Source organism: Rhinopithecus bieti, unplaced genomic scaffold (assembly GCF_001698545.2).
Source record: "Rhinopithecus bieti isolate Rb0 unplaced genomic scaffold, ASM169854v2 scaffold_41913, whole genome shotgun sequence".
NCBI classification, from domain to species: domain Eukaryota; kingdom Metazoa; phylum Chordata; class Mammalia; order Primates; family Cercopithecidae; genus Rhinopithecus; species Rhinopithecus bieti.
In genome coordinates this window covers 3,217,009-3,229,002 of record NW_016818964.1, presented here as the reverse complement: position 1 = coordinate 3,229,002, position 11,994 = coordinate 3,217,009, and the positions used below count along the sequence as shown (strand labels likewise).

Here is an 11,994-nt window from a genome sequence, read left to right as displayed (position 1 = left end):
CTCTGCCCTTTCCCCCAGTTGCAAAGTACAGAAAGACCTTGTTTTCCTGCTGGAAGATAACTTCTGAACTCACAAACATGCAGGGTTCCTCCGAGCGCTCACTGCTGCTGTTGAGAGATATACCTCTCTAGTGGTGTAACAAGGGCCACACAAATGAGAGACCCCACAGGTGAGCGGCAATGGAAAAACTGGACTCAGGCACTGCTCTAAAGAGGCAAGATCTCCTGCATGAAGTCTTTTTAATTTTTAATTTTTTTAATGCTCCAAAAGGGCGTTTTGAAATCTGAGGATCTGAACTAAATATTTGCCCAATCAATTCCAGGGCCATGTCAAGGGGTGGTGATGCAGAACAAATAGTCTGTGACCTTGCTCCTGGCTCAACCTTTTCTATCTATTCATTCATTTATTCATTCGTTCATGCAACAAATACTAGTTGGGCCTCTCTCATATCCAGTTGGCACTGAGGCCAGGTGGGCTGAAGGAATGCAGGGTGAACAGGGCCCCACCTTTGAAATGTCCTATCTAATAAGGATGGTGGGGGTGGGGGGCAGACATTGTTATCGGGTCAACCATGTTTGATGGTGGGATGACAGTCTGCCTTAGGGAGCTGAGGGGTTTCTGTGAGATCTTGAGAAAGTGCAGGTTCTTAGAGGTGGGACGCTATGGGAAACCTGGGAAAACAAGACTTTCTGTGACTGCAGCCACTGGGTACATGAGAGCAAGAGGAGGAAATGAGGCAGAACAGGCAGGAGGTGACCAGATCAGGGAGGGCCTTGACTGTAGATAGAGGCTTTGAACCTTATTTTGTAGGCAATACGGAGCCATCGGCTATTTTTGAGAAGTGGAGGGTTGAGATTAATCAGAATAAGGAGGCTTCACTCTCAAGGCTGAATCGAAGATGACTTGCTTCCTTTCTCTCTCCTTCATCACATCAGGGCTGCGGTCATTCGACATCACCACCCCCTGCCGTGCTGTTGCCATGGTAACCCTAGACCTTGGCCTTCTTTCAGGCTTGTCTTCCACTCTGGAATTCACTCACCCACCTGCCTCTGTGGGGGCAGAGGAGGGAGCGAGTCAGCCTGGGCCTTACTTTATTTCTTGTCTGATTGTTGAAAAACAGAATCCAACTTCCCAGAAGGCACAGGGGGAAATGAATCACTCTTTGAGCTAGCAGGCTTGCTTTTCGGCCAATAAAATCAAGGAGTAGAAACAAGGGCATGCATTCCCCTGAGCCCCAGAGGCCTTGGGTGCCCTCAGGCATTTACTGGACAGCTTCTCCTGAGTGAAGCCCAGAGCTGGTGTAACTAACTCCAAATGGTCTCGACAGGCAATTTCCTTTACAGAACATTTCCTCGTCAAGTTCTCCTGAGACTGCACTCATGTCGAGCTCAGGGCTATGTTTTAGGGGCAGGAAGGGAGAGGAACCCCTTTGGGCTTTCCCCTTCCATCTTCCTCCCTTCTGCAAGGACTTTTCCACTATACAAGAGCAGTCTGTCTATTGCTCCAAATATCGGTTTCCTGGTTTCCTGGCAGCGAGCCTATTCCTGCGGTTGCAGCATTATTTGGGCCAGGGAACCCCATGTCACACAATTACTGGAATATTTTGACTCTTAAACAATCATCAACACTGGAGGCAGCTCTCCCCTGTTCCCCTGGTCACCTTCTCCTTGGTGAAAATTCTGGGTTTGTGACAGTGAGACATCCTGCTTGCCAGAGCCAAGAGCCTGGGCCAGCTGGGTCTTGTTCTGAAGTCCATGGCTGAGCTTTCAGTATCAGCCCCGGGCCTCCTGGACACTGAGTAAGCGCCCTAGCGTGTACATGGCAAGCAGCCACGATTCCCAAAGCCTAGAAGATTCTTTGAGCTGGTCCTAAAGTAACAGCCCCCAATCTTTCAGTCCAGGACAGACTCTGGGGAAAGATTCTGCCCCCACTGGATCTACCAAGAGAGGAGAGCTGAGAGCTGAACACTTATTTAGAAAAAGTTCTAGAAGCTCAGTTAGGAACTTCAGGCACCACTGTGCCTTTTTGGAACTTCCCCTTGGGAGGATTCAGTGTCAATTTTCCTGCGTAGCGTAAGTGGCAACATGAAAAAGGTTTGGGGTCCCCAGATGGCAGTGGGATTTTGTGGAGAGACCCCCAGCTCAGAGCCTGTGGTGGCAGCACTGACTGTCAGGGCTGCTGGAATGAAGGTAATAATCATATAGCTAATGTTTGCATAGTGCTGTTGTGAGACGTGACATATACAGTCACTGATTAATCCTCCCAACAGCCCTATGAGGTCAGTAGTGTTATCATCATCCCAATTTATGGATGAATATACTGAGGCCCAGAGACGTGAAATGACTTCCCCAGGATCACACAGCTTCTAAGGAGCACAGCTGGGACTTGAACCCAGGAATTCTGGTTTTGAACATGCTGGCAACCTGGACGCCACCGAGTGGGAGTGAAATGGCCTGCCTGGCAGGAGGATCAGCGCTGACAGGAGAGCGTGTGGGAACCGTTGTGCTGGCCCTGAAGGCACAGGGTGAGCTGGGCCAAGGAAAGGAGACATCCTTCCTGGCTGGACCGTTCCCAGCTCTAACTGTCCTGGGAACTCGGTGTCCATGGTCAAGGGCTGGAGACGGTGCTGGAACCCAGCTGCCTTGGTGGCCCTGGCCACCAAGAAAACCACAGGGTCCTGCCCAGAGTAATGCATTTGCCAGACATCACCAAGGCTCAGGGCAAACAGAACCACATCCCATCCACCTGCCTTGCCCTGTGGAAGGGGTGGTTTATTCTCACAGACTCTGGGTGGGTCCACTCCACATACTCAACCAGTCTGAGCTGGACCACCTGGGTCAGAAAGGTGGGGAAACTGAGGGCCAACAGGGTGAGGATTTGCCTGAAGATCCAGAGCACAGAGCCTGGATGCAAAAGCAAGAGCCTCTGGGTCTGCAATGTGCTCTGTGGCCACAGCCACTGTCCTGGGAGAGACACAGGCCACATCTCTGTAGCCACAGGAGGGGGCAGTGCCTCACTGGGCTCTTCTGACCAGGTCCCTGTGGAAGCCGCCCTGGTGGTGTCTGCCTTTCTGTGGCTTTCTCAGCCCCTGCTCTGGAGCAAGGTACTAGCCCTGCCTGAGGCAGCTGACTGCCCACACCCTGTCCCCTCCCCATAAACCTGGGTAACCTGCTGGAACGGGACTTGGAGCTCCTCATACCTTGTGTCTGGGACCAGGTCTGCCAGGGGAATCTGGGGCACCCCCGGAGGGGCAGGCAGAGGACGCATTTATTGAGTGTCTACCACATATGAGACACTGAACCAGGGTCTTCGTGGCATTGTGTTGTTTACTCGGAACAACCACCCTGTTGTGGAAAGGGCCTGCCAGGGGCAGAAGTTCCAGAGACAGAAACTTGCTCCAAGAGGTTGGATGCTCTGCCAGAGGCTGCACAGCGCCAGGGTGTGGAATGTCCAGGCCCTGCCCATCTCAGTGCCGCTCCCCACTCCCCCCGGGCCAGCACCTGCTGTCCTGGACTCCGGAGCCTTCAGTGTCTTCCTTGTCCCCACTCTAAACACAGAACTACTCACACCCAGCCCTCCCCTGCCGCATCCTCCTGCTTGAAACAGATGAGCAGCCCTGGGAGGGCTATGGTTTCGTGGGGTCGACGACCTTGCCCAGAAAGAGGACACTCTGGGTGCTGGTGGAAAAGATCACCACAAGGAAGGGCCGGTTGAACCGCAGTACATGGCGATTGGTCTGGGCAGAGAAGAATTTGACTGCAAAGCCGGTGGCTGCTGCAGCCTCGGTGCCAGCCTCATCCACATCCAAGGTGGCCTTGTGAAAACTCTGGGAGGAAAATCACAAGCATTATCTCCAAGCCAGCAAGAGAAGGGGCCTGGACAAGACTGTGAGAGTCAGAAACTGCTAGGGAATAACATTGCCCCTTATAGCCTGCAAGGTCACTTCTTGGGGATAACACAGCAAGAATTTCATTTGGGAGGATTTTTGAGCTGGAGACCTCCTGCCACACACAGTCATGGCAGCTCTCATTAAATGAGCGCTTGCTCTGTGCTCGGGGCTTTGCATGCATCTTATTTGATCTTCATAGCCATCCTATGAGGTCAGCAGTATGATGCCCATTTTAAAAGTGAGGAATGTAAATTCAGAAACTAGTACCCCTTCAATAACATAAGAGGAAGAACCAGAATTCAAGCTCAAACCCAAGGCTCTACCCCCTCGCACACTTTGCTTAGCAGAAGTCTCCCTCATACAGATGCACCCAATGCAGCCTCACCTGTGTCTCTCCTCTCTGTTTCCTCCTTTTTTTTTTCTTTCTTTTCTTTTCTTTTTTTTTTTTTTTTGAGATGGAGTCTCACTCACTCTGTCACCTAGGCTGCAGTGCAGTGGCCTGATCTCTGGACACATTGCAACCTCCACCTCCCAGCCTCAAGTGATTCTCCTACCTCAGCCTCCTGAGTAGCTGGGATTACAGGTGCCTACCACCTGTCACCACACCAGGCTAATTTTTATATTTTTAGTAGAGTTGAAGTTTCACCATTTTGGCCAGACTGGTCTCGAACTCCTGACCTCAAGTAATCTGCTTGCCTCTGCCTCCCAAAGTACTGGGATTACAGGTGTGAGTTACCATGCCCGGCCCCACCTCCATTTTCTATCATTGCATGTATCTCTCTCTGAAGATGTTGTGTCCCTGACTCGTCTGGGAGAGCTGTCTGAGTTGGGGGGCTGATTCAACGCTATATCCCAGCACCGAGCACCACATCCAGGGCTGGTTGACAGCATCCAGGGTGGATGCTGATGTCTGCAGATGACTGAACACACTCAGGCTCTGAGACTCCATGTGGCAGCTTGGGAGCCCCATCACCTGGCAACTCCCATGGGCACAAGTGCCCCACCGAGTTCTCTAGGGGTTGATGACTTACTTTGGATGCCTCCAGTTTTCGCTCTTTGGTGATGCCAGATAAGTCAGCCCACTTGGAGAACAGATCCATGAAGCCCAGCCTGGGCAAAATCTGATCTAGTACATAGGAGCCAGAAATGGAGAACTTGGGGAAATGCAACTCTAGCTTCTTGTAAAAATTCCTGAAGGGGGGATTGGGTTAAAACATTAGATTAATGAACAAGCCAGGATCCCTGCTGGGCACAGCCCTCCTTGGTGGCCCTCTTTAGCTGGCTATATTCCATCTGAGTTCTATCCCCACAAACAGCTTTGGCTCAGACTACCTCCCACAAACGGGTGTTGTCCCCAGGGCCTGCTGTCTGTGGGATCTCGTGTCCGTGGTAGCCCCTCTTCAGAGATTGCTTTCTGTGGGTGTTCAGGTGCCCAGGGAGACAGATGTAAGTCTCGCCAGGTGGCAGTTTTGCCCTTGCCTCTGTTATAGCCCTGTGAGTTTTACTCTTTGTGAACCAGCTAATTTCTTTGTATTGGATTCCCTCCACCATGAAAGTTGTGTGATTTTTCTATTCACGTGTACCCTTGGGCTAGGATCCTTTTCTTATATATGGTTGAAGACTTTTTTCAATCATAGCCAGCATGATGGGAAGCCTTCCTGTTAATTCCTTGGGTGGGTGGATGGAGTTTTTTTGAATCCCGCTATGGCAGCTTAGTCAACCATCTGGGCCAGAGGGGCTGCCTCTTCATTGCACAGAGGTAACCCGCCAAGAGGCAGAGTCACTTGACCCAAGTCTCGTGCAGTGGAAGAGCTACGTCTAGAACCAGGACTCTGAAGTCCTACTGTGGTTCTTTTTTCCCTAACGAGGGGAAGTCATAATTTAAATATAACAGGAGAGTTCATCATTTAAAGGAAGCCCATGGAAGGTCTCAGAGCAAGTGAGAATTCTCTCATAATTTGGCAATCACTCCCTATTTGGGGGCACTGTCTTTCATTAGAAAGGTATATTTGATGGATAGTACTGTAGATTCAGCCCCCATAGCACACTGATTACCTCTTCTGCAACAAGTTGTTCCACCTCATTAACATCTCTGGAGTCAAAACCTCTTCGATCTCCCTCATTTTGCCTTGGTTAGGGAGAATGAAAAACACGGTTGCGTCTCCTTTGTAATCCATCCGTAGCACTGAGCAGGGCAAGTATCTGTCATGAAGATACCAGTGGTGCTCCTGGTCCTGCAGCATCATGGGCACCTGGACTGTTGTACTCTCATCAACATAGAAGTCTTTGGGAGTGGTCCTTGAGGAAATGAATGGTTTCTCCCACAGGGCTGAAGGGAAGATGAAAAGAAGGTACAGGACATCTGCGGGCCACAGAGTCAGTCCTCCAGGCAGGGAATGCCACCTGGTGTTCCGAGCTACTGAAAGAGTCGCTCCAGATCCTGCCCTATGAGCTCATCAAGTTGTCCCATTTTGACCATTCAAAACCTGACATGCCCGGGGAATGGATTCCTTAGGCCTCATTTAACTTTTAAAATGAGAGATAGCAGAGGATGTTCATTTTCTAATATGTGAATAGGATTGATAGAGAAGAAACCAGGGATGCTGGAAAGAGGGGCTCATTGTTAGGTAAGCATCCTTGAGAAGGAGAGAGGAGATGGCAGAGTGTGAGCAGAGGGGTTGGCCTTCCGTGAGAGGTGGGTCACTACTGCCATGATGAGAGGAGGATGTCTGAGCTTGCGGGTTCAAATGCAGGGAGGTGAGTAGATTTGGAGGTGAGTAGATTTGGAGGTGAGAAGATTTGGAGGTGAGAAGATGAGAGATTTCCTGTGTAACTGATTCTGTTTTCTCCATGAAGAGTGAGACAAGATTTTTAAGTGAAAGTTGTGAGTGGGGAGGACATTTGAGAAGGATGAATCTGTTATTTTAGTTGTTTTGGAGAGTGGAGATATGTAAGTAGGATTGCTGGACAGTGTAGAGAGATCAATGAAGATTTGCATTCACAAATATCAAGTGAGACCATCAGTCTAGTTGGATGTTTTTCTTCAGCCACATTCAGCTGCTGCATGCAGATGCAGACTAATTAGACCTTTAGGTTTAAGCAGGTTTGCAATTTTGGAGGGTAAGTATGATAGAGGGAGGGAAAACCAAGAAGGTTAAGACTTCAGAGTATTTGCAAGGAAGTGACCACAATGATGGCCATGCAGTGTGACGAGGGAAGCAAGGACAGCAAGCGATGTGCAATGAGGTGATGGCAGGTAGGGTGAATGGACTGAGGTCTCCATGCCAGGAATTTTCGTCCAGGGAAAAGCAAGGGATCTGGGATTCTAATCAATGTCTTCCTGACGGTGAAACCCGTACTACTGTTTCCCTTCCTGCCTTAGTTAATCTTTTTTTTAAGTTTAAAAGTTTTGCTATTTCAAAGCAAAGCTTCTTTTTTGGAGATGGAGTCTCATTCTGTTGCCCAGGCCAGAGTGCAGTGTCACAATCTCAGCAACCTCCACTTCCTGAGTTCAAGCAATTCTCCTGCCTCAGCCTCCTGAGTAGCTGGGATTACAGGCATGTGCCATGAAGCCCGGCTAATTTTTTTTTTTTTTTTTTATTATTAGCAGAGACAGGGTTTTACCATGCTGGCCAGGCTGGTCTTGAACTCCTGATTTTAAGATATGCCTGCCTTGGCCTCCCAAAGTGCTAGAATTATAGGTGTGAGCCACTACGCCCAGCCTCAAAACAAAGGTTTTTTAAAAAGTTTTCAATAGTGCATGAAAATTCCACATGCAAATTACATGGAATGACTAATTTGGCTGAATCATTAGGCTGAGAGTTGCTCCCTAGAATTTTGTTCCCTGTAAATTCTGGGTTCAAGCTGGTTAGAATTGTGAGATTTCAAAGTAAATTGCTCTCTGAAGGCCCTGGTGGTCAGATATGATGATGGTCAGACTCAGCAGAGCTCCAGTTTGCACCTGCTTGTCTCCAAGCTCCTTTTCCCAACTCTAACCCCACTAAACAACAGCAGCCCCAGGCTACCACCAGAAACTACGCAGTGATGCTCCCCTGCATGGTGGCACTCTGATGGCTGGATGAGCTTGGCATATAGATTCCCCTCCAAGCTCTGACTTGTCCGCTTGCATCGGCAACTTTCTCTCTGTCCTTCCAACTCTTCTTTCCTCTAGACCTTCACTTTCCCAGCCACAGTTGTGTGGGGTCTAACTCCTATAACAATCTCCTTACCATTGACTTGAGATGGCTCTCCTTCTCTGATGAAACCCTGACTAATCCACACTGTACAAAATTGTTCACACACTGTGATATCAACTGTGTGGACATATATGTGTGTGAATGGAAGGTGAGGAAAAGATGCTAAAACATTAACATTTGTTGCCTCTGAGTGGTAGGACTAGAGATTATGTCTACTTTCTCCTTTATGCTTTTACATATTTGTAAAGCTTCAAAATGAGCATTGTTATCATTAGATGAACTATAGTTGCTATTTATTGAGTACATAAAACGGTCAGAGGTCGACAAACAAAAAAGTTTATAGAGATATTAACTATTGTAGGCATTGCAGATCGTTCCATCTCTGCAGTAATGAATCAATCTGCCATTGTAGCATGAAATCAGCCACAGACAATACATAAATGAATGGGCCTGGCTGTGTGCCAATAAAACTTTATTTACAAAACCAGTGGCTGAACACATTTGGCCCAGGGGCTGCAGTTTGTCCATCTCTTTAGATCCTTTTAGGAGTATACACATGGGTTAATCATTTGATCCTCAAAGCCAACCTTTGAAGTAGAGATTTGTCTTATCCCTGCTTTGAGCAAACAAGCTGACCTGTTTGCACTGTTGGTAGAGGCTGAGCTCAGATATGAATCCAGCAATTCAATTCATGATCACTGGCTATAATGCATTTTGTACGTTACTTTTATTAAGAAAATGAATAAGAAAATATGTCTAAAGATAGGAAGGAATGGAAACCTCAATACTACAGAGTCTTCAACATACAACATTCTAACATTGCATTCTCTGAGGGCTGCTTAACTCTATCAGACACAACCTTTTTACTTACCCTTTTGTAAAAATATATTTAACCAGTCAACAAATTAGGGGTTGGAGGTGGGGTGTGGATTTAGCACACACCAATGATCTGACTCTCACCTTTGAAGTAAATGTAATTCACCAGCACCATCAAGACGTCCTTCTTGAGCTCACTGACCAAATCCACAATCTTCCCTCGAGTTTCCTTCTTGACGTGGTCATTGATAAGCTGGATTGTGCCCACAGTGTCATAGAAGTTGGTGTGGAAGAGTTTGGCCTCATAGAAGGCCGCAGTGTCATTCAGGAATTTTGCAAGGAACTTCAGGCTGTGGCTCAGGAACAGAGCACTGCCCACGTGTGTTTCCAGCCCAAGATCGGGGAGGCTGAGAGTGTGCAGGAGGTGCTGGAAGCCCCTGTGGATGTCGGACTCAGACAGCTCCGTGAGGTTGAACCCCAGGCCCTCAAGGATCTGACTGCGGCTGTGTGAGCAGGCCCCCAGGGAAAGCATAGCGTAGGCGGCCGAGATGCTCAGCGGAGAGAAAAAGATGTTCTTCCCTGGGGTCTCCGAGGCGATCAGGTAGTAGAAGCGGAAGGCAAAGTCAGCATTGGCAGGGGCAATCTTGAGGCTGGGGGAGCCCTCACCTGTCTCCAGAATCTGCTGGTGGGAGCTGTTACTGCAACTCTCACCATCATGCTCAACGTGCAGCTGGCCATGAGAAAGGGCCAGTAGTCCAACCAGCAGGAGGAGCAGGTAGTTGATAAGATGCATCCTCTGCACTCTCAGGCCTAGGGGAGGGAAGAGAATGCCCAGGAAATTCCCCCAGCAGAACACCTGGCCCTGCTGAGAAGGCGGGCAGTGGGCCAGCACCCGGAGATCGTGAGTGACACCCTCAACTCCTGCAGACGAGCTTGTGAAAGACAATGTAACGCCCACCACCCTCCACATGTGTGGTGACAGCAACACTATTGGACAGCAATGCTTTAGACATACAAGGCACACTCCTCGCATCCATCATGTCATTGTGCTACCCAACCATGTGAGCTCTGCACAGCACTAGACTCCATTCTCACCCAACAGAGCAGGAAACGAAGACTCCAAAAATGACTCACCCAAGTCACCTACCTAACAAATATCCTAGCCAGAACCCACATCCCCAAACTCAGGTGCTGCTTCTCCCACACTTCTCTTTCAGATGAGTTGATTTCATTAGCGCAGTGATTTGGCATAGAGGATGGCAATCATCAGAGTTTATTTTAGCGTCTGCTCCACAAACATCTGTGGAGTGCTTTATATCGTTTACAAACCACTTTCATGCCATTTAGTTTGACCCTCCCACTCCTGTAGAGGTCAGTAGAACTGGTCTTTGTATTGTTACCCTGTACAGATGAGGACATGGATGTTTAATAAGTGTCCTTACTTATTAAAGTGAGGATCAGGACAAAGTTGTGGGGATAGAATTGCCCTTTCCATAATGAACATCTGTCCAAGACAGGGTGCTCCAGTTTCTCCCCCAGATCTGCTCCTGCCCCATCAAATGGTCCCACCAGTATCTGGTTGTCAGGCCAAAAAGCCTCTAGCCTTCTATCCACCCACAATCCATTTAATCCACTTCCATGGACTGCAGGGTTGGGTTGATTTTATTTTATTCTATTTTTTGAGACAGGGTCTCACTCTGTCACCCAAGCTGGAGTGCAATGGTGTAATCATGGCTCACCGCAGCCTTGACTTCCTGAGCTCCGGTGATCCTCCCACTTCAGCCTTCCAAGTAGCTGTAACCACAGGCATGCACAGCCACACCCAGCTAAATTTTTGTAGAGTCAGGGTCTCACCATGCTGCCCAAGCTGGTCTCCAACTCCTAGACTTTCCTATAGGTTCTTCAGCCTCTCACCCGCTCCACTGTTATGATCCTCAACCAGGGCTCAGAAAACTTTTTCTGCAAAGCGCCAGATAGTAATATCTGTGGTTTTGCAGACCACACAGTCTCTGCTGCCACTACTCAACTCTGCTGTGGCAGCTGAAAACAGTCTCAGACCAGACATGCATGAACAAGTGTGGCTGTGTTTCAGTGAAACTTCACTTATGGACACTGAAATGTGAATTTCATATTATTTTCCTATGTCACAAAATGTTGTTCCTCTATTGATTTTTCAACCCTTTGTATATTTACCTTTTATACTTATCACTTATATTTTATATTTATACTTTGTTTCTTGCATTCTTAGCTCATGGGCGGTGGGTCAGATTTGACCTACAAGCTGTGGTTTGTTGATCCCTGACCTAGACCCTTGCAGAAAACTTCCTAGTCTTTCTGCTCTCTGTTCTCCACTCAGCAGTTGGAGGGATCATTTAGAAACATACATAGGACCGCATCACTCACAGACACACCTCCCCTCTGGCATGAACTCCCCAAGATCACCTGGATCACTTGGGAGCCAGAAGACCTTGGCCCCCAGTCAGTGCTGCCATGTACCAGCTGTGTGTCTCTGGGGGAGGTTTTTCTGGGTCTCTAGGCACAGTCACCCACCAGTGCCCATGGATCCGAGGTTGGGGGCTTTCTAGCCTGAGTATTTCTCACCTCTAGAAAGGTGTCCCAGCTTGCCTGGGACTTTCCTGGTTTTAGCACTGAAAGTATGTCCTAGAAGAATTCTCAGTCTTGAGCAAAAAAGAACAGCTTGTCACCCTCCCTCTAGAGTCTCTCTCGTCTCCATTGTCTCAGAGGTTACTCACGGCACAGTCTGTCCTGGAGTGGACCCCCTGGGTAGCTGTCTCAGCTCTGTCTTGTCAAGCCCAGGAGGACTGGTCAAACCACACCTTCTCAGTACCACCCACTGTCTCCCAACCAGGTAATTATTAACAGGCCATGGGCACAGCATTGCCTAGACAAGGAAAACTCACCAGAAGTTACTTCACCCTCTCCCAAAAAGACACCCCACTTCCCACCTGGGGAACCCCAAGAGCGTTCACTTCTTCATGTTTGTACAGTGCATGGAGGTCCGCCTGGTGCTTGGTGCTCCCTGAGTGCCCCAGGAGCCCCTTGGAAGGTCTGGTCTCCACCCGGCCCCTCACT

General features: G+C 48.8%; 1 protein-coding gene across 2 annotated transcripts; it reads right to left on the bottom strand.

Moving 5' to 3' along the window:
- Window positions 1-3,312: 3,312 nt before the first annotated feature.
- Window positions 3,313-11,745, bottom strand: SERPINA4 (serpin family A member 4). 2 transcript variants are annotated; one of them, XM_017857888.1, is made up of 5 exons: window positions 11,655-11,745; window positions 9,046-9,711; window positions 5,945-6,218; window positions 4,921-5,080; window positions 3,313-3,826 (listed from the first exon to the last, which is right to left on the bottom strand). In XM_017857888.1, the coding sequence occupies exons 2-5, from the start codon at window positions 9,692-9,694 to the stop codon at window positions 3,626-3,628; spliced, it is 1,284 nt and encodes a 427-aa protein (XP_017713377.1). In that variant the 5' UTR covers window positions 9,695-9,711; window positions 11,655-11,745; the 3' UTR covers window positions 3,313-3,625. The 2 variants fall into 2 exon arrangements, with proteins under 2 accessions (XP_017713377.1, XP_017713378.1); XM_017857889.1 differs by having other exon boundaries at window positions 11,503-11,729.
- Window positions 11,746-11,994: the final 249 nt, after the last annotated feature.

Excerpts from the sequence above, each read along its gene's own strand:
- SERPINA4 (XM_017857888.1), bottom strand. The coding sequence starts at position 9,694 with ATGCATCTTATCAACTACCTGCTCCTCCTGCTGGTTGGACTACTGGCC. Across the intron at positions 6,219-9,045 it reads GAATTACATTTACTTCAAAG|CCCTGTGGGAGAAACCATTC; the intron begins GTGAGAGTCAGA and ends TCTTCCCTTCAG. Across the intron at positions 3,827-4,920 it reads GAAAACTGGAGGCATCCAAA|AGTTTTCACAAGGCCACCTT; the intron begins GTAAGTCATCAA and ends TTTTCCTCCCAG.